Raw genomic sequence first — 22,734 nt, forward strand, 5'->3', positions numbered from 1 at the left:
AAATACGTCCATATTACTACAAAGACACTTATTAATGTCGTACATATTTGGGCTAACCTGCTATTTTGGCAACCAAGTGTCGATTTCCTAGCCTCATGTTCCTCTCCTTCAACTCTTCTAATTGAAAGTAGAGACGACGAAACTCTTCCTGTAAAGTCAGAATGATTTACGTTGTAATTATTTACATTGTCACGGGTTCTACGCCCCACTATAGCCCATTACAGATTACTCTACTACATTGGTATTATAAATAGCTACAACCCTTTTTATATCACCATTTCATCCACCATCACCTCCCTTGATAAAATTGGAGATGCACACTACTTCCGGCGGCAACGGCTTGTGTGTCTCAAACTAAATCCTTATTCGCTTTCTCTTTTCCAACCGGCGAGACAACTAAGAATACCTAATGCGCTTCTTGTAACCCATAAAAAAGGTTGAGTTGCTGGAAAACTTTGCCAACCGTTTTCCTTTAACAGTTCTTTCCGTGAGTCAGGATGTTCATGGCACAACATGGCATTCTATGATATATTGCAAGAAAGAACTACCATTTTCGAAGAAAATCCGTGCTCAGATTTAATTTTCACCGTTATGGTAATGATCCGCATAGTAATAAAGTCAAAATCTGTGGCCAGTGTGAGTGAACATCCGAATTACGATGATAATGATCCTGAATCAATTGATCTTCCTTATTGCTTAATTTCAAGGGGATCACATTACATTATGGCACGCACTTCCATGTTCTTGTCCAAGCTGTCGGATTGCAATAAACGTCCGTACCAGACGGTGTACCAATCCATTAAAATACCATTTAATACTCCTACACAATGTGGTATTAAAAACAATCAAATGTCTACGTGTACCACCAACTTGTTTTGTCGCACGGTCATGCCAATGAACCTTAGAGAAAAAGTTATGACAATGCTGTAGCACAAAATTCTGCAATTCTTTTCTGAAGTACACACATTATACAATATACAAGTTTAGATTGGTTATGTGCTTAACAAATTCAACGCTGTCTCGCCACCTCTTTTCGATTTATTATTAGAACTTGGTGTATAGAACTATGTACATATGTATCCATACTGAAGTGGTGTAGTGTCAACTGGAGGCATTAACCTCGCCAAGCATTTTGTGACCTCTTCAAAAAGCAGCATAGGTCAAAGGTTGTAAAACTCCCTCCTTCTCGTCCTCTCTCCCTTTATTGCTCGACTCAACTCGACATCTTAGTAAAACTAATTTTATTCATTAAATCTGGCAGAGCTTCGTTGAGTTTCAAATTTGAAGTGGTCTTGCTTGTTCCACGGGGAATAAAAAGAGTGAGCACAACAAACGAAACCAACGAGGACAAAAAGTCATCGGATCTGAAAGTCAGCGTGTGGGCGAACTATTACATATAAACGCGGACAACATTTTGCCATTTCATTGAACAACCACGCTGTGTGGTGCATTGTTTTAAAAAGATGGAAAACCAGGACTTTGATTATTTTTCCTTCCCACTGAAGCACATACTGAAATAGAGTCTGAACTAGTCTGAAGCTCAAAGGACATGGAGACTGGAGAGTGAAGTTGCTCACCCTATTATTCATAGCTCATTGCATAACCTGCCCACCTACATACATGTGTGCACATGTACCTACCCACCCACATTTCCAAATTAGTATATCCTTTGATGTTCGTAATCTAAGTGGAGTTGTCCATACCCCTTTTTCATTTCATTTTTCAATCGTAAACAACTGTACTAAATAAATGACTTTCTTAAAATCAATATTTGTCCATTGATTGGTACCATACCTGCACATCCTCGGATAACCTCGAGTTGAGATTTGGATCGTGGCTGGTGGAAGTGGTCGAGGAATGAAGGCCGGTGGTGGAATTGTGTGCACTGGTTTGTTTTGTGGTTTGGCCAGATCTACTCTTGCTAATGAATTTTGATGTTGGCACTCTACTGGACTCGTCCGAACCTCCTTTCCCCTGTCCTCGAAAAACTATGTATGCCTGCAAGAAATAGGTAAATAGAAATTTTAAGTCGCCATTCATTCAATCAAAAAGTAGCATGGAAAGCGACCAATAAGCACTTGGGAAACTATAATCCCATCCCACACAAATTTGTAATTCATTTCACTTTGATAAGCTTACTCTAAATGTGCATTTGTAATATGTTTGCTTTTCATAAATAGCATTTTATTTTTAAGCAACTAAAGCAATTAACTTGCCTTCAATGAGTTTGAAAACGTCTAATAAAGCCAGATAAATATGAAGAAGAATTCTAATTAGAAAATTAAAACCCACAGCAGTAGATTTTGTGCCGAGTTGTGTTTCCAATTAGCAAGCAAATCAAATCATGCACCCATGGATGTACTTGTGTATATGTGTACATAGATGTGTCACCCTGAATCCGTCTGAATAGACATCCTAAGTAACAAAGTTATAACTGATTTTCGCGAGAACTTTGAAACATAGACTGACAAAACTAAGTAAACACCGTGGAGATACAGATATGTTATATTGAATCCATGCACATAGAGTAAGGACGACACACTAAGTACGTACTGCCAGCTAATTCTGCAATCGCATTTGTCCATAGCGAACGCAATGAAGCGTCACTTTCACCAGAACACTCACCCACTCTCTTTATACGTGATGTTCTGGAAGTGAAAGGTGTGCAGAAGACCACCAATTGTCGGCTTGCATTATACAGTGGGTGGTACTATCTCGTAGTGGGGTGCTTGTTGTGTGGTTTGGTTTGGTTTGGTATTTCACTACTGCTGCCCACTCCTGCTATACATACACTCCAACAAACAGGTCTCTTCTCATCTCGTCACAGATTTAATTTGACCGACAAAGTTCCTTTCACACGTTTCAGTTTAAATTAGTTCGTTACGATTTATTGGAAACCTAGTCAGGAGGTAATTATTGTCTGCGGAGAATGAGAATTTATTTGCACACCGCTCGACGAGTGATACAGTTTGGGTGGCGAAAGACGAGGAAGCGTCGGACATGGGGCTGTAATAATATAGCCCGTAAGCCGGTTTACTTTAAAAGAGAGTTGCATATGCCTACCAACAAACCAACCAACCAACACTTGGTTCCTATTTATGGGTGTATTTCTGACTCATAATCAGCTATTTTCCATAAAGGAGTAAATCTGGGCTTAAACTGGCTAGTTTAGAACGCACCCAACCGGCTTCTAAAGATTAAATTTCCACCATTAATATTCCCTCTGATCATCCTTCACAACGGTGGAAATATCGGGTTTAATGCTGTTACAAGTTTTATGAGTGGATTAGATTTCACACTCCATTCATTTAGCGGCTGAGAAAACAGTGAAACTTGAGTGATTAATCCGTAGCCAAGCAAACTGCTGGATGTCTTTGAACTTTCCCAACGAACGGGAAATTGCAACGAATTGAATGAATTTATTAATTAAACATTGACCAGTGGATATGCTTTTACATCAAAAACTAACAGCGGCACTGCTTGTAATTCATAGTTCTCTTAAGCACACCATCACGACACGGAATTCTCATCTTCAGCGCAACATTTGATTGGAAATGAAATTGGTAGCAGAAAAGTTTGCAAGCGCACGGAATAAAATGTGGGGATGATTATTCGAAGGAGTGAGAAACTCGTCGCGGATGCACAATGCATACTTTCTTTCTGCCCTTGGCGAAGGCTGTAATGTGGGACAACCCTGAGCTTATTTGGATAAATAGGATTGCAGAAACATGGCTCCTCGTGGATGCGGAAGGGGCACTATTAGATGGTTGGTATCTTTGGCAGACAACTTGTGTTTGCAGTAGGGAACGATAATCTAGGTATTAGTCTCGCAATCCAACAACCCATCCAATTCAATCTGAATCACATTCGCTTGTGTTAGTAAGTGAGCGAGAGGGAGCATCAAGAGCTGATACGGAATATAATTGTGACTCTGGTATGAAAGCTGAAGCTAAGCTCGTGGAACAGAGAAAGTCACTCATGCAATCCATCTTTGAATTAGTCCGTCAACCAGAATATCTCGACTTGAAGAAGCTTGTTAGCTTTGTTGCGAATCTCCTGTCATTGTGGATGTGTGTTACATATACTCGATGCTCCAGAATTTGACCTCAACTCCGCCAAAGCCCTACATATGCGCAAGATCTTATCACTCTATTAACTGTTCGCTCCAAAAAAAATTTAAAATACGTATGTTCTTCCTCGCTTTTGTTTTCTAAATTCTCACATTTCTCACCTGATTGTCAATCAATGCAAGCATTTCACTTTTGTTATGAACAATTACTTGCGAGTTAACAGTAATTTGACAGCTTAAACAGAGAAATATGTTCAAGTGAAACAATTTGAACAGCATATTATTCTTGACCTATTTCTGTCTAACTTTCCCATATTTTAAGGGGCTGGATATCGGTATCCGATTGAAGAGACAAATAATTGACAGCTTGTACAACATCAGCGTACAAAATAGCTTGTCAGCAATTTTCAGCTATATGAAAAGGGCAACAGAGAAATGTCTTGCAAGCATGAAATAATTCATAGAATGCATGACCAGATCCACAACACACCATTATTGTCAGTCAGTTCAACTGTCTCGCTGGGTTTGTAATTTGGACTCGCCTGCATGCCTGCCTGCCTGGCTGCTCAACACTCGAGAGTAACGTTCAGTGATGAATGGGTTTTATAATAAATTAATTCCTGGCCTCTGTGCGAAACAATGAGTGGACCACAACCAGACAATAGCACAAAGTATTATGTTCCAAGTCAGCCACCTCCCAAAATATAGCTAAATATGCATAGGCTGACTGAGGAGTCTATAGCTTATGAGATATCTACATATAGAATAATATTCTGTATGAAACTTCCTCGGCCTCAAGTTTGTATTCTTCAATGAGGATGGTTTTTTAGGCACTTGTGCGGAAAGCAATTTCAATTTCAGCCAAAGCCTCGGGCCAACACCAAACACATGCTAGAATTTCCATGAGAAACAGCACTACATTTGTATGCAAGTTCAACGAGTTGTAAAACAAATGTAGAGACAAAGCCACAGTTGACAGTATCGTGCGTCACATATGAACGAGAGCAAATTGACTTCCAAGAGAAATAGGATAGCGGGATCGATTTCGCAAAAATGTTGGGAGAAATGACAATTAAGAAGATTGAACTTACTTTACTGCCAAAAATGAGGCATAGGAGAAGCGTCATGGTGACTGAAAATTTAAAAAGAATGTATTTTAGCAAACAGTCATCACTTTTTTGGTATTTTTAGGTCAATCAGACAGTTGCCAGAAGCTTCGCAGGAGGGAAATTTTTTTTCTAGTTAATTAATCGATTGCTAAATTATAATAACCTAACACATTTCACTTTAACTAATGGTATTAATGCTATAATCTAACGATGATAATTCAAACAGATCGCCTCTTTTTCATCTCTTCGTGTTTAATCCATTGTTGTTCTCCCGGGTCTTGCTGAAGAAGTTGTGGTCGAAGAGGGATGAGTGGTTTGTTTAAGAAACCAATTCTTCGTGCCAATTTCTTATCCTCCCTGCTCAAGACTCCTCTATATGAATTTTTGCGCGCAAGATTTACATTTAGAATCTCCGAGTGCACTTTACGCGAGTTCTTGGTCGGAAATTCTATGTACTGATTAACTTCCTGGAAGTAGAAAAATGGGGAGAATGAGATATTTCTAAATACTTTCTTTTACATTTTCTTTAAGCACGTACCTTATAAAAGTGCTGCCAATGCATGGCGTTGTTTTTGTTTTCCTCACTCGTCCCTCCAGAGAACCGGAAATCCTGCATCAGAACATGCAAATTGTAAAAACATTACGGTAAACCAAAATACAATACATAATAATCTACGTAGATTTACACTTACTTTTCGCCAGCAAACTTGCCCTGCTGCCATCAACTTCAGAATTGTAGATTTTTTGATTCCATCTGAATCCGTCAACCAAGGACAAACTCTTTTACTGCAAGTCCCAGCATAAAAAGAGAAAATATATTTCTTTTTTTCTTCCTCATCCATTTCTTCGTATTCTCTCTCTAACAATTCTGCATTCCTCAAGTCATAAGTGGCTTCCGGTTCAATGTCGGGGTCTTCTGGGACGTATGAGACGAACATGTTGGCGCTGTATGGTAAATGATTTTCTGCATACTTTTTCTGCTCCGCATCATCAAGTTTTGCCAAATCCATTCGAATTTGAAGGGGAATTTCATCTTCCCAAGCGTCTGAATCCTCGTCAGAATCGTCCTCCAAAATGGGAAGCAACGGTGCATTATTTCTTTTTCGCTCTGCAATGTAGGATGTCAGAGAGAGTCCGGCACGCCTCTTCTGCTCGCGTCTGGTGGCTTGTTCTTGACTTCTTGACGTGCTGAAATAAATAATCAATAGGTTACAACATTTTAAATTAAAGAAATATCTATTTCACAACCAGACAAGCTTCCGTCCAATCAAGTACCAATTAATCATGATTTACTTACTAATAATGCCTTTGATTTTGATGATCGTGTACCCGCTTCTTCAATTCGTCCTTGTAATCCAATCTACACTTTCCTGTCCCAGTTCCTTCATCTTCAACACAGTGGTAGACCCCATCGATAAAATCTATTTTGTATTCGTCTTTATTCTTGTACTTGGGTTTTCCCTTTGGCATGATGGAGTTTCACAATTTCGAAACAAAAAAATTGATTTTTAAAACGGAGCAAGAAATATTCATAGACTGTTGACTTTGAGTGTGAACTGGAGACTAATGCTCCTCAAATGCTCATTTTTATCTGTTTGCTTGTGATTAAAGGACAAAAATAAAGCTGGTAAATTAAATTAGACCATTTAACTATTTAACTATTTAATACTTTAGTAAATTAGACCATTTAACAAAAATAAAGCTAGTTACTAGTTATTAAGTTATTGATTAGCTTATTACTTTCTTAGCCTTACATTGGACATGGCAGAAGAAAATGATGTAAAGGAGGTCTGGGTTGGCTGGTGACTATAAAAAGAAGAAGAAACGCTCTTTAATTCACCACCTTATTTATAGTTGGCCAAATAAGGTGCAACAACAACTCCGGAAGGAATGTGTTGACAGGCAGGGGCGAAAAACTTGTTCGCCTCCGCCCGCTCCCTTTCATTGCATCATCGATTTGCATGGTTGGAGGTTAAGAAGAATATTTTCACTTGATCGACAATGCACTTTTGTTTGCAATCTATTTTTAAATGTCAATGAAGAGATCCTGCTCATGATTATTGGCTTCTTTTTTAAATTTTGAAGAGCTGGGCATTCGTTCAAGTGAAACATTCACATTCCAATCGGCACGTAGATGTTGGAAAAGGGATGAACAAATTTCAAATTTCTTACCTGAAGGAAGAGCCTGGAAAACAGATGAGATAATTAATAATATGTAATACGTTATGTAATATATTTAATATACAAAATATGCAATATATGAAGATGGATCCATTGTAAATATCACCATATTTTCAATCGCCTACACACTTTCAACGAACTCTTTGCTTCAATATTTGTCGAGATTTGATAGATGCTTGCTGGGATATAAATAAATATGTACATTTTCCGGGCTTGTGCCAAATTTTACGGCAAGTTTGTTGGTTTTAATAAAAATCAGAAACGGAAATATTGAGGGGGAGAGCGAGGGAGAAAGTCATACGTAAATGGGGAGCGAAATAAACTTGGTCCCAATGAGGCAGGGAAATATAGATGAGATCATTAATCCTTGAATCATCCTCATGCAAAGACCTCACTCCATTTCTCTTTGTTTATGATCCTTCATCGTGAATACTTCTTTTTTCCTACGACAATTGCTTTCTCCGTGTTTGTTAGTGAGGAACAAGGAAACTTTCTCATTTCTTCCTCAACTACTTAAATGGAAACCATTGGTTGGGCTGCTTCCTTGCCTCATAAAGTTATTATCTGGAGGACTATTATGATTCTATTTATCTGTCTTCATATCTCATTCCGACCCTCTCCTGATCCGCTACATTAGCCACTATCATTGTCGTCAGGCCTTTCAATTTCATTCCAAAATACAAAAATAATAGAACCTATTATGTACGGGTAATAAACGTGGGAACGAAAATATTGGTTTTTCTAGAATACGTTTTTGTTGACCTTTGCGCCTACTTCGCTGAGAAAATCAAATATACGGCCACGTGAAGAAAAAGTAAGTCAATTTCACTGATCAAACTATCATCTCAGCTACTTTCTCCGAATTTAAGATTACATTTCAGCTTTCAATGAAACTTGTATAAAGAAATCGTCAATAACACATAACCTTGAAATTACCCGGATTGTACATATGTACGCGTGCAGCTACATTTACTAGCGTCATCCTATACGGACTTGAGCTTCTATTGAGCAAAGGACTTTTGTACACTATCTGGGGAATGCCCACGCCATCCGTAATTTAAGCGGATGAAATATTCTAACCTGATTTGAAATCATTTCATTTTAGAAGAAAACTTTGATCCTATTTATCGCCTACTTACGTGTGCATGTGTATCTACTAATAATGGAGTGTAAATCAGATTAGCTATACGCATATATAAGTACATAAATATGCCCTTGTCATTACTGTTAGAAGCGCTAATTAAACATTACGTTCGTTAGTTGAATAAAAATAGCATACATTGAAATGTTGAGGAAGAGTGAGAGTAGAAACTCATTGTAAATGGCGAGTGAAATAAATTTGCTTTCATTAAATTCCGACGGAGCTTTGCGGACGACGATGCATAGGCGGATACCTTAAAAAGTACATTCAAAAGTTTTTATTTCGACCTTAAATACGATTTAAATATGGTCCACATACCCCAAACCAGGAAGCAGAGCTCCACTAAAATTATAAATAGACAAACAGATGATTAAATTTTACTCTGATGGGTTAAATATTTGTAAATATGGGTTTGGTTCTGTCTGGAAAATGTACAAATTTGAACACAAAATTATGTAAGTCTCGAGTCAGTTTCTCATAATAAATAGTCTTTGTCTCCCTAGTCAGTGGTCTGTGGTGTATATGGTAGAAATTGGGGTAATTGGAGAAATTCAGCAGATATATTTGGATCAGAGTCTGCCTTTGAAATTTTAACCTTCCTGAGGACTTTCATTACATAACCCAAACAATATCGCAGATTGAATTGTGATTAGGTTTTCTACAAAGCATCATCACCCTCTCCAAACTCGAGTTAGAGGTGATTGAAACCAATAACAAAAAAACAGAAATGGAGTTTATTCTTAGAAAAGTGTGCGGTGCAGAGATAACGCTGAATTTCATAATGCATTATGAAACCTCTGCGTAGGCACCTTGAGCTGCACCTCCCTCAGAAATAATATTTCCAACACAAATATAAATTTATACTAAAATAACTTCAAAAGTTATAATTCCCATATGAAGTCAATTTATTCTAAAATTAATATAAATCTTCTCTCCAGATTCGAAATTTCTACGTGTTAATCTGTTGGAACAGAATTTAGTCAGTTCAAATACAGCCAATGTATCTAATCTGTCTATCTACAGCCAATCTAAATATTTATAATCCATTTGTAATAATAAGATGGATTATAAATATTTGTGGAAATCTGGAATTTTCATATACTATTGACTATATATTATTATCGCTATACTATATATTTTCATGAACTATTATATATCATCTCAATTTGATTCATTGCTTGTCAAACGATATTTAATTTATTGGTACTTTTAATGCAACAAATCTTGAGCATCTTGAAATGCTTCAAGTCTATATGTAGACGTACCTACGTACTGTTTCAGCTCGTCGATGACAATATAAATGGTATGGGCATTAAGCCCAGCGAAATAATAAAATTTGTCAACTGGAAAGCACTCTAAAGCTAAATTTTTTGTCATGTACATGTTATTTCCTCATTCCTTGCTTATAAGCACAATAAATAAGTGAAAGCATGAATCTTCCAAGTAAGGAAATAAGTAATACGGCAAATAAGTTTTTGTGCTCTTTAGGAACAGAGAAATGGGCAATTTCCCTGTTCGTCGACAAGAATGAGGATACGCTTTTACATATTTTACAAATATGTATGCATGTTAAGCACTACAACGGTTTACAACAAAGCGTAAGCATCACGAAAATCATAATTAAACCCATGAAATTTTTTCAATTTAAAGGGAATGGGTTAAAATAAAATATTTTATCTGCATACCAATTTTATATATCTCATTTTAGGACTGGATATTTTTCATAAATTTTTTAACTTCTTCGATACCATCTCATCTGCATACGATTCATGGAATGAGTTGGTGGCCAGTTAAACTCTGTCGACAATACAGAACTACCTACTTGCACATTAATATTCAGTGACAGGGAGCTCGTTTTAACAGGTCATATACATATTGCGAAACTAAAAAGAAGTTACTTGCGTTGGCGACTGTCACAATCATTTTTTCGACTATGATGAATTTTATTTTGTATCAGACAGGATACAGAATGCCACTTCTTTTTGTACAACTTCCTTCTGCTCAGCTGTCAAAAAACTTTACAATTTTTCCTCCACAACTATAAAGTACTTCTTTTTGCCCTTTTCAAAATCGTAAAAAATGTTCACCTTCGCAGGAGTTAGTGCATAATGTAAGTAGTTGTAGTATTCAGAGACGATACGGCGTGGGACTCGGACTCGTGCACACAGCAAAAGTTGAAGCGAATCTCTATGAGATGAAATCATCGCCAAAGTTGTTTGAAACGACAGGTGAAAGTGTATGCAAAAGCTCAAGAAAGCATCCTTTCGATGAAATTTCCTTCCTTTCGATCCCCTGATTTAAGAAGGAGAAAGGTATTGCACAACATTCGACTCGCTTGACACATAGCTTGGGGCAAGATGAACTCGGTTAATAATAAGTCCGGCATGACGAGGGGAATCGAAGTGGTCTATAATCCATTAAATTGTATGACTGGCTGCGGTTCTGGTCGGTCAACCAGCACTATTTTATGACTCTTTATTATGCGTTATTTTTCTGGTTACACTTTTATAGCGTCTTTATACCGCCTACATATATTTGTACAGCGAGTGTTGCAATATGCTTCCTGGACTTGAGGAGGAAAAGGTAAGGGCTGAGTCGAATCTGGAATGTGACCAGAATATTGAAACAATCTACGAAGCAGTAAATCACACAAGGTTTTCTCCATCCCTTTGAAGCTGCTATGTCTATAGATTTTTATAATAAGATAGACATGATGAATCGTCATCATTTGTTTGAATACCTTTCTTACGAAATATCAAATTGGTTTGTAGGAACTAGGAATTTATCCCTAGTTCTCGCAAAATGGTGGCTATTTGTCATCTTCCTTCGCCTCACACAAATGCTAAAATTCATGATTGCAACTGCTGAAGTAGCACTGACCTATTTCTACAAATGGTGCAACGTCTTTGTCTTTTTCCAACCAGATTCTCACATTAGTGATCAAGTTGAAAAATGCGATTCTTCCAAATGCGAAAAGTTGCTGGAGAAGTTGTAGCAGTACTTTTGTGCATACTTTTTGGGTTGCTGCACATTTTACCAAAGCTTAACTTCCAGTTTGCTTTAGCGTTCAAAATAATACCAACCACATTGCCAAATAAACACGTGCTTTTAATTAATTATAGAATTTAATTATGCATATCCTTCAAAATTAAACGTGGATCTTTAACAAGCGTGATTGAAATTTTAATAATACTAGCATACTTTAGAAAAGTATTGACATTATCAAGTTCATGGAACTAATTTGTTAAGTGTCTAGCTTAAATTTCAACCCGAAAAAAATCTGAAAAGTCAAATGAAATGTCAAATAGTTAGTGCTGAGTGAGCCACGAGACTGGAGAAGGTCTCCGCACAATTTGAAATCTACACAATTCAGGAAGAACACAAATCAATCAATGTCTTTCCTCTCTTCAGCCCAATGGAAGAATTTATTAGCTTTCTGATAAGAAATTGAGGATGAGAGAACTTTATATAGCTCTGCCATGTTAGAGAAATCACGTGATTCTTTCTTTATTTAGTTGTTAGTGAACAAAATCAGGAAATTAATAACAAGAAAAGCTTTCACCCGGAACGAACCCCTCAAGCCACGCTAAAATATACATAAGTCACGCAATAAGAAACTCCTTATTTTAAATCTTTGCTGTATACAAAGAATTATTCATTATCGTTTGCTTTTGGGCAGCGAAGGATTTCCTGAGGAGCACAAGATACGCAACACAATTATTTATTACTTGCTTCGGGCTTGACTACAAATAAGTCGCACTGAATTAAGTTCCCTAATAAATCAATTATAAATGTTTAAAAATTATCGTCAACTACTTGCAACTGCTGTTTATCAAGATCTTACAAACGCTGAAATGGTCGAATTATAATTGCTGAAAGGTTAGAAAATTCAGTCTTCTAGAGTCATATACCTCAAAAATTAATTTAAGGCCTTGATAATTTTGATTTATGATTCGCCTACGAAGTACGAATGCAAAATTTTGTTTGCCTTTTTCCCAGCAGTCGTCACAAAGTATTATTTATACCCGAAATACATACATAATTAACGGAATGGGACACCGTGAGTAATTCGATCTGATGATTATTAAGTAAGATAAGTTGGAAATAGGGAGATACCAATGCCAAACACTTTGTTATTAACAGTGTGAAATTAAGAGTGAATGTAAATACTTGATCAAGCCCATTTTCTATATAGAACAGTGCAAATTGGAGGGGGTAAAATTTCTTGGAGCATGAAAATTAATTTTCATTTGTAGGAAAGAAGCAGCGAGTTTGGTTAGCACAACTTTGAGCTAACCAATAATCCATGAAACTCGTGCCAGCTAATGATGGGACAAGTAAATGATAAGCTGCTTCTCCTCCAACCAAGACAGTTGATTAACCATGAAAGAATCGTTTTTGACATATTTGCCCTCACAGAATTATAATTGAAATCAGGACGAGAGAGAGAGAGAGGAGAGCAAACATTTACAAGGAGTTTTGGTTAGCTCGGCACCAATGTTGACTGGATTACATGGGTTATAACTTATTGTGAGGTTAAGTTTCTCCTCGTGTGGGAAATCCTTCTTCTTATTTCGCGAGTGAGAGACGACGACAAGAGAAAGCGACTACTGACTGGAACCAACTGACATGATTGAGTCCACCACCATCACTACCGTGAATTATAGAAGTCCACAACTCAACTTCCTTCCTCGTCGTCGGTGCGATTCACACTTGTAGTTTTGCAGAGTGGTTTCAAGCTTCGGGTTCCAAGAAACTTCACAATTTGCTGGTAACTTATTTGCTTGGATGGGTGACAGGAGGAAGAAAATGGATGTGACTCTGGATTTAATTTTAATTATTTACGGTCCAGAAACTTCGTAAGCGCAAATCCATCGCATAAGAGCAGGCTTAACACTTTCTTGGGGAACATATACAGATCTATCCTTTTTAGGCTTAGCATCCGTCATTTCAAAGAAACTATTTCTCACAGTCGTCGTCGTCGTGTAAGACTCAGAAACCACAACATTAAGAGCAATCTGTACCCACGGAGTTCTTGCCTATTTATTTATACGTGTGTGTGTTATAGCCTGGCATCAAGGGAAAATAATTATCATCAACTCCCGTGTGTGAGCAATAACAAATTATATATGCAATTCCCGATTTCGTGTGCCAGCTTTGACCACCTACTCAGAAACCAAGTGAACCTTGAAATGTGAAAGTACAGATATTCACGGAGGTGAAATGCTTGCATATGTCAGATATACTTACTTTTCAAAGGAGCATACCAAAGGAGTAGTAAGTAGCTATCTAATGTCATTATTGGAATCAATGGCAGGATTCCAACTTGCTCTCTTGTTCCCATGTTACGTAAGTCTATACTGAGCAAACGAACGTCAGAGAGGTTGATGCCTGAGTCTACTTTCAGGGGCCTTTGTGTGCTGATCTCAAGTTTTATGGCAGAGGTTAACTACCCAGGGGTTCATTCTGCAGGAAGCTAATCAAAGAAGAAAAGTTGAAAGGGGAGCGTAGTAGGTAATAATATCCGGAACCCCCAACAGAGACATAACCAACAGAACATGGCCATTTACATTAAAAGAATTGGATTCAGTTCTCAACAGCATTCCTTCACCGGCTGAGACGGCGATACATACAATGTGGTTTCATTTTTGGTTCGTCTTTGGTTACACGAATTGCTAGTACGGTAGACCTCAAATGCTTGGAAATGTCCCTAGTTTCTTTAACTGGGACAATGAATTGGCCAATTTTATGGAATAGTAAGTTTGCTCGTAGAAAATACAATTCAGAGGAACCAATTAATTATGCCCCTTTTTAATTTTCAAAATAATAATCATTGTGCACCTGTTACACAATCGTTCGACTGGATATCAGGTTAAAAGCATACCTATTAAACTAAATATGTTAAGGGCTAATTTAATTTGTCAAAACATCAAGATTTTACGCAATAAAAATTTCTTAGAAATGCTCTCAAAATTTCACGCTCATTCAGGCGCTATTTGTCTAATAATGTTACGAACATTTTCCACGAATGCAGCTCACATACACAGCTCAGAAAGACGAGAAAACCATGGGATTGGTATTGTCGTTAGTGAAGGTATTGATAACAAGTCAATAATTGATGAACAATGTCAAATATCAATAACGAGGAGATCTTGAGCGAAATAATAAATCTTACGTGTATAAATATACGTAGAAGTATATGCACTTACATAACGCTGTATTATGTCACATAGAGGTGCATAGATGTATGTAGACGTACGTAGGATAGTGATGATTGAAGGCGTACCAAGAGAGAAAACTAGAGGAGGATTCCTTCTCTGTTCAATCCTTAACAGGCACACAATAAGCCAGGAGAAAATCTATTGAGAGCCGGAGAAAGAATCAAACCTCCTTCGTTCATACATAGATACGCAAGCAGACAAATGTCTATGGCCATATACGACATAGACAATGTAGGCAACTTGGTTGGGTTTGAACTAAAAAGGAAAAAAAGTAGATGCGATAAATAGAATCTCCCCTTTGTCACTTCAAGCATGGCGAGAAATTCACGGGTGAAATGGCAACATGGAGGAAGAATCATCGTCGCTGAATTGATGGATAAATACTTATACACAACTTATTTTGCAGGCCCATGTGCAGGTATAGGCATACCTAAACATATTTATGTCCACATACATAGACGATGCATATGTACATACGTCTCCGTGAATCTTGGAATTTGTGTATGTCTCAGAGGAGAAATTACGCAAAAAACTCAAACGTCAAGAGGAATGCCTCAAAGTCACAGCATGGCTGCAGCTTGCTTCCCGATAAACTTCCGGCCTCCGTGAAACTTCCGAATTTCGAAATTTCTGTCACAGGATTCACCAAATCGGAAATAAAATGTTGCCTTCTCTTGAGTCGTAAAGTAGGTGAAATTGCATTAAAATGAATGAAGTTGCTTCAGAAGGGGAGGTGCCATGGCGGAAAGCAGTCTCTCCATATCTACGTTGTTATAACACTCCTCGCAATGTTTGCCATTCGTTTGGCTCAAGTGGAGGAGCACTGCATTGAATGATTGATGTCGCCGACATCTTGCCTCCCGTTAGAGAAATCCATCGTCCTTTTAAACTTGGACGAATTGGACAAAAGTTTTTCCGCTTCCATAAAGAATTTTATTTGTGCTGACTCCCACATGATGACATCCATTACCGAGTTGATAAAAATTGCCAGAGTTGATTGTAAATGAAGGGGCGAAATATTTGTCTGACATTGGCTGCCTGTCAGCACTGGGTGAAACAAGGTCTGTGCACAATAAGGTAAACTTCCGAAAGTCTGCTTGCCCACTACTCATCAACCACAACAAAGTCGTAAATCACATGGTTGTTTCTTCCCATCAGACTAAAGGAGAGTCAACAAAACAAGGAAAAATATATAAAAGGCTCCCGAGCGACCAATACTAGTTGAACTCAAGGTTAGAGGGAAAGTGAAAATGTATAAATATAAAAAAACACACCACGTACTGCAGTCTGCTAACTTTCACCACTATTACCCAAGCATGGCATAGGATTGTTAAGAAGAGTCCCGTGGGAAACCATTGTAGAGTTGAATGAAGCATTTAGAGCAGTGGTGTAGCAGTGGTGGTCGGAGTTTGGGAAGATCCATTGGTTTCCGCACTTTCTCCTTTCCCTCCTTGTTTCACCCACCAACATCGCGACATCATCATCATATTCCCCACCACCGGGAATGAGCATGAAATGTTGGATATAACTCAGGTTGGCCAAAACTTAAAGCAGTAGTCGAATCATGGAAATGGTGTTATTATGTTTCAACCGAAATCCCTGGTGGGCTCGTAAATCCCATACATTGTATTTTTATGACTCCTACACTCACCATTCCCACGTATACAATGCTTCGGAGACAATGGAGCAGTTTAATTCACATCAGTTTAGTCTGCTGATATTTCTAACTTTGGACTTGTGCTTGAGAGAAAAGTATGTAATTATTATGAATGCCATCCCGATTTATGAGGAATCAATTGAACCTTAATTATGCATTATTTATATTTATTAGACATCAATGACGTCGTAATAGCGTCACTTGGTCAGACAGAATGCATTGAGTTGTTTTGTAGAAGCGGGTCTAAGAGGTGCAGGTACTTCGGAAGTAAAATCTACTCAATCGCAGTGGAGAAATTAACTTTTGGTCACTTCAAGCTACGGTTCTTCAGTAGGTCTGAATAAGAGGGAAAGGTGCTGGTAAGTGGAAAGTAGTGATTAATCGAAGGGCTGTGTAAGAGGTCATAAAATAAATGCTCCCTGTCCAACAGTTGTCACCGTATAATGCATTATCGACATGTGAGTGGCGTGATTGTGCGTCAGACCACATTTGTCTCCTTCTCAGTGTTCAATGTTTTAAGAGAGTAATGTTCTCTACGCACATTATTCATTGTTACGAAAAAATTGTAGTGACGACAATACAGTTAAAGGGTGTACATATATGTAGCATACGTATTCTAATAATAGCACATTGGTTTAACGTCTTACTGATCATCATGGAATGGTCCCACCAATCGCTTTTACACAGCCAAGCCTTAAGTTCGTCCGCAGTGTAGCTAACGATTGCAATGGGAGGTGCAACCAGGGTTCTTATCACAAGTAATGAAGTAAATGTACCGACGATGGCGCTGTAAATTAATTAATCGCATTAGTTAATAATCGTAAATATGCATTACATCGGTGTAGAGCTGTAAATTTATTTCATAACTTCTTCTTACCCCAATCGTTTCATTAAATCAAGATCTGTTATCTTTATGGCTTTGGCCGATCGAACTCGAAAGATGACGGAAATTCTGAAATAAAAATCAAACTCTCAATTTATTTTCGCTTTGAAAGTATTATAACTTGTCGAGATTAACGCCTGCAAATGCCCAGAAAAACCTTGCTGCAAAACTAATATAAGCATGTTTGTTTTTGATATAAAAAAACTATCAAGGCCATCTTAAGCATTATGGCGAGGGAAGAGGTTCGTTTGATAACAGTATGCTTTGATCCACAAAATGTAATAATATCAAATTCCTGCGTGGATAACTTAGTCATGTCTCCAGGCCTTAATGTAACCTTGTTTTTTGGCTTCTGACAAAATGTGTATACGTTTCCTTTACCTGTTTTGTGGTAGGAAATCACCAAATATATACAAAATACATAGATACGTATGCCGTAATTACACCCAAAGCGATTACCAATGTAGCTAATGGAGAATTTTGATCAAAAACGAATTGCATTTTTAGAAAGAAAAAAAGCTGGAAATAAATTGGTCTTACCTCCATGTCTTGAGAAGTAGGCTTCCATAGGCCAGAGAAAAACCAATCTCCCGTAACCATACTCTGAGAGTGCAGGTTATTACACTTGGACTCGGATAATTCACCAGAATCTGGAATTTTAATTGAGTCTCAAGTTTACCAAGATTTATAAAAATTAACTCATTAATTTGTATACCAAAGTTTTGTTTCTAATTAACCAATATATTTAGATCGTTATTCTATTCATTTCGCCGCATTGAGGTTATAAATTGTGGAGTAACAAACCCAGGTATTGCGGGACGTTCTCATTGTATATATTCCAATAAAGTTTGATTATATCTAGATGCGTAAATCAGAGTCAAGCAAGCTAACTTTAACAGGTGAATGAATGCACCAAGACTTGTTATTAATATTAATTAAGAGAGAACCAGTTCAAGTTCCCATTATGGGATATAGTTAGAAAATTAGAAAAAAATATCTTTATGGTGACCGAGATCGATGGACAGGTGTTAGGCATTTCAACATTTAAAAATAGTTGTACATAAATATGTTGTAAAGTTGTATGGTGTCGTAATACGATGATAGTTGCACTTTAAAAAAATGAGCATTAATAACTTTTAAGCTTCCAGGATCAATAATTTGTTTAACATCACCCTTTGATAAACTTCGTTTCAATGATTCTCAATTTCTCGGAAATTTCCACCGGATAGAAAATAGTTTTTTAAGCGTAAAACACTGTTTTTTTAAGAAGATAGACATATTGTTTTTACATTAAAATACACAAAACACCATATTACATATTTTCTAACTACGAGTTGAACCCTATACGACCTCTGCAGTGCGCAACATGGCTATGCATGTATGCACTTTGTTGGAAACAAGACTGACTTTTTCGTAAAATGAATGAAAAATTTTCAATATCTTCTTCATAAGAGTTTCTTCGAACCTATGTACTGACCACATTCTTACACACGTAACAGTATCGTGCATACATATTCTTTGAAGTATGCGGAGAAAGTCATGTTTTTCATGCATAATTCATACGATTTTTTAACTGTTGTACATTTTAGCACAAAGTGAAAGTTTTTTCATTATAAAATAAAATAAATGCGTATAAAACTGCAGTTGCTTGTACATATATATGTAAAGTTTTAGAGTGAAAGATATTGCATTAGGATCACTCACGGTGCAGTAGATGAAGAAAGCTCCAAGGACGATGAATCGTAGCAAAACTGGGCTTGCTGCGCGGACAACCTGTAACACAAAAATAAGAGGTTGTTACACATTCCATTCCATCTTGAAGAATTTATTCCAACGTCGATTTCAGCATTTTAGACTCCACCAACGGACAAACCGATGCATTAGGGATGGATGGCAGAACGCATACGTACTATTATTGATAAGACCTACATACATATAGCCCACATCTGCACATCGCCAACCATCGCATCGTACACGTATGATACCTGAGGAATAATTGAAACGTGAATGCCGAGGTGAAACAAGATCGGATAGACAACTTATAGAAAATTGAAAGGAACAAAGCAAAGTTTCCAAGGATAAAGGACGGGTGCACGGTAAGTGGAGTAGAATTGATTCGCCTGCCTACGCAGTTTGAACGATTCTACTCATTTCTCTCGTATTCAATTCCAATTCCTACATTACGCTTAAACAGACAATGAAATCTCGATTCACTGAATAGGTTCAGTTAGTTTGAGAATAGTTGAAGTATGAGTGTCACCATCCACCCAGCGGAAGGACAACAGTCTAAACAGTCTAATAATTCCATACACTTGGCAATATAAGGCCCTCAACCATGCGACCAGGTTCTGCGTGAAAGCAAAAGATAAAAGTCTGCAAAAAGTGTGTGCATGATAGTATTCATAGTATTCTTTCATACAATAATATGTATGTAAGTCTACGGTTGGGGAACAGTGATCTGGGGTTTGTGCAGGAAATTGCGCACGGATACATGAGCACCACAAAACAGATCATGATTCTCCCCACCATTCTCGTCATCATGTGGTTTGTCTTTATGAAAGAAAGATGAACCAATACTTGTCTTATTTGCCTCTCGTGGGGTATTACAGACAATATTTTGGGCCCCCTAGAGCACACCGCACATCTCGCATAACCCACGGAAGGACAGTTTCCCTTCAGGATATACATAGAGCTCTGACTGAGTTCTTGAAGTTGAAGGGAACTAAGGATGACTTCACTCCACTGAACTGTAAGAAAAGAAAGAAGAAGAGACGACTCATGCCAGTCTGAGTCCGAGTGAAAATTTAGGCTTCTGTCTCAGTAAGTAATGTTCTGCTTTCAGAGCTTCATCTTCTAAAAAGAGCAAGATTATGACAGGTAAAAAATGACAAGACCCAACTGAAAGAGACACAGAGAATTAGATCTCCTTGGGGAGCACAATTACATTTCTAGCTGCCACAAATTGCATTAACTGACTTGAACCGTGTTACTCTTGCACGCTCCAACAAACGACAGAACAAGTTATCCACGTGCGACTGAAATCGTAAAAATAATTTTTCGTCCACTTGCACGTAAAAGTTCCCCACAGAAAAGGACAACATTATTATCTCAATCTCCCCCCGCTTGGCTGTTAGTGGGTCCAACCGAGTGTGACATTTCTTTGGTTTGGGAAACGATAAGATGAAAAGAAATGAAAATGAGTTAAGGAGATGGACATAACTTGTTCTTTGAATTTCCAGACTGGGAGTTTTGCAAAAGAAATTTCTCACAATTTCCTTTTTATGAAACTAATAACTACAGAGCCTGAACGTGGTATTGGTGGAAGCACCAAAATCATAATGAAGGTTGTTTCAAACGCTCATTGCACCATTACGAATCCTTTCCTCTTGAAAACTGTTGACACTGAGATAGCCACAGACGTCTTATTACATGGTCAGAGTTTCAAAAATTTGGTGACAATCAGGCAAACTAAATTAATTCTGATAAAGTTTAACTATTGTACGTTTACAAAAAACCTTTAAATTTTAGGAACATTACAAAATATGCTATATCTCGAGGTATTATAATGTTGGTTATAATTGCATCCTCAGAGTTCAAGTAGCATGATATTAATGTCAATTTATTACTTACCTTAACATTAGAGTATTTGTAAGTGAAAAGTCCGACTATCGGCAGCATGGCAATAATTGCGCCTTGGAGGATGAGACTGTAAACATATTATTTTGTTATTTCATCATTAGGCCAAAGTTTCTGAGCATTAGTTGCTTGATTTGTGTAAAGGTGTGCACATATTCACGCTCACATTGCAGTTCTCATCAACCAGTTGAGTGAAACGACACAGGGCCTATCGTCAACACAGGTATCACAGCCAAATGGACACGGGAGGCACTCGAATAGGCCGTCCATGTCGTAAAGACTCGTCTCGTTCTGCTGTGATGAGAAAATCAGAGACAAAATATTTCATGATATTCCATTCAATTTGGTAAAGTAAAGGTAAATATTCTGACAACGAAACGCCACACGGCACAACATCAAAATAAATATTTATCTACACTTGAAAATCAAGGAGAAATAGGTCCAAACTCATTCATTCCATGATATTAACCCATCGTGTATGTCCTTAAATAGCACTTCATTATACGCATTTTGTATGAGGCTGGAGACAAAGTTCCTACAGACACCTACACATGCCCTGCAGTGTATTCTTTTATCTGTTAGAAAACACCTGACATAATTTGAAGGATGAATGAAGTATGAAATAAGACATGCTTTTCAGGTGAAGGACGCAAAAAAAGTATCCCACTTACTTTCACGGAAGACATAATTTTTAAGGAAGTAACACCGTGTTATTTTTAGCTTTCGAATGTCTGAATTTTTTCGTTGCAATCTTAAGTATTTCATCATGATTTACATTTAAAAGAGAATAGAGAATGATGCGTTTCTCATCCATTTATACGTTTGCTTTCTCAAACCCTGCTCTGGCCTGCGGAAAATCAAAGCTGGCTACTTTCTCAATGGCAATAGCGTACAGCCTGATATTAAATCAGCATTGGGAAACAAACCAAACCTCTCTTTTGGTGTACTCAATCATTCTCCACTCTGCAGCTCTCCGCTGGCTGCGTATTTCGCTAGAAACGGTAGAAAGCAAACGCAATCTTCGAGCGACTTTCTCCACGTTATTTTTTACCACAAACATCTTGGCTGGCGCAGAACCTCGGAAACTGTATTCCGTGTCACCAGCTTTTCCCCCAATAACTAAAATTTAGTGTTTCTCTTACGCAACTTAACAAAATGTTTTGTGCTGCTCCCCACAATTTCAGTCCCCAGAATTCCACCAAAGCAGTCTTCTTTTCTTGGGCACTATCACAATATGAAAGTGACAGATAGCATGAATCAGTCTGCTGCACACAAAAGACCAGAACGAGCTATAGTTGCATGATTTAGATGAAGGGATTTTTGGCTTCAAGTTAGCAAGCCAGGCCAACTTGAAGTGCGTACGTACATATAAATTCTAATATTACTTAAGTGAAATGAGGTAATTTGGATGAGGGGGCGAGAAGATGGAATTTCTGACTCGAAAATATAACCTTTTATTAAGTATGAAAACACGTGTCAGGCCAATATATGCAGGATAACATATCTACCAACACAGATAAGTCGTAATAATGGAGATAAATAGAAAACCTTATAATTAATTATTTGATTGAGCTCGTTTCGGTTCGCTCATTAAGAGAAAAGATAATTTGTAGGATGTCAAACATCTTTGTGACGACTTTGTAGATTTATCGAGTTTTATTTGCATTTTAACCTTCTAATCACGCCCGTCCACCGTTGTCTCTAATTTGCAAAGCTTTGAGCTCATCTATATTGATGTGTACACATGTAACATTAATTCTGTATGTAAATTAAAAGTCATTGAGGGAGAATCGAATCGAAATTACGCAGGAACTATGATTACAATTATAATTCTTGT

General features: G+C 37.5%; 2 protein-coding genes across 3 annotated transcripts in view; both read right to left on the reverse strand.

Moving 5' to 3' along the window:
• LOC110863049 overlaps positions 1 to 22,734 on the reverse strand; it is a 65,262-nt gene that overhangs the window by 4,533 nt on the left and 37,995 nt on the right. The window contains exons 10-22 of one of the 2 annotated variants that reach the window (XM_035850712.1): positions 21,064 to 21,191; positions 20,892 to 20,967; positions 18,966 to 19,034; positions 17,802 to 17,911; positions 17,256 to 17,330; positions 17,026 to 17,165; positions 8,819 to 8,842; positions 8,639 to 8,753; positions 7,351 to 7,363; positions 6,933 to 6,984; positions 5,161 to 5,201; positions 1,795 to 1,998; positions 58 to 148 (exon numbers count right to left, since the gene is read on the reverse strand). In XM_035850712.1, the coding sequence (XP_035706605.1) occupies positions 58 to 148; positions 1,795 to 1,998; positions 5,161 to 5,201; positions 6,933 to 6,984; positions 7,351 to 7,363; positions 8,639 to 8,753; positions 8,819 to 8,842; positions 17,026 to 17,165; positions 17,256 to 17,330; positions 17,802 to 17,911; positions 18,966 to 19,034; positions 20,892 to 20,967; positions 21,064 to 21,191 (1,138 nt within the window). The remainder of the gene's footprint in view (positions 1 to 57; positions 149 to 1,794; positions 1,999 to 5,160; positions 5,202 to 6,932; positions 6,985 to 7,350; positions 7,364 to 8,638; positions 8,754 to 8,818; positions 8,843 to 17,025; positions 17,166 to 17,255; positions 17,331 to 17,801; positions 17,912 to 18,965; positions 19,035 to 20,891; positions 20,968 to 21,063; positions 21,192 to 22,734) is intronic. The other variant, XM_035850717.1, reaches the window with a different exon arrangement.
• On the reverse strand, positions 5,224 to 6,924 carry LOC118435192. Its single transcript, XM_035850724.1, has 4 exons — positions 6,476 to 6,924; positions 5,871 to 6,366; positions 5,717 to 5,788; positions 5,224 to 5,645 (listed from the first exon to the last, which is right to left on the reverse strand). The coding sequence occupies exons 1-4, from the start codon at positions 6,646 to 6,648 to the stop codon at positions 5,397 to 5,399; spliced, it is 990 nt and encodes a 329-aa protein (XP_035706617.1). The 5' UTR covers positions 6,649 to 6,924; the 3' UTR covers positions 5,224 to 5,396.

This window comes from Folsomia candida, unplaced genomic scaffold (genome assembly GCF_002217175.1).
Source record: "Folsomia candida strain VU population unplaced genomic scaffold, ASM221717v1 Fcan01_Sc001, whole genome shotgun sequence".
Taxonomy (NCBI): Eukaryota; Metazoa; Arthropoda; class Collembola; order Entomobryomorpha; family Isotomidae; genus Folsomia; species Folsomia candida.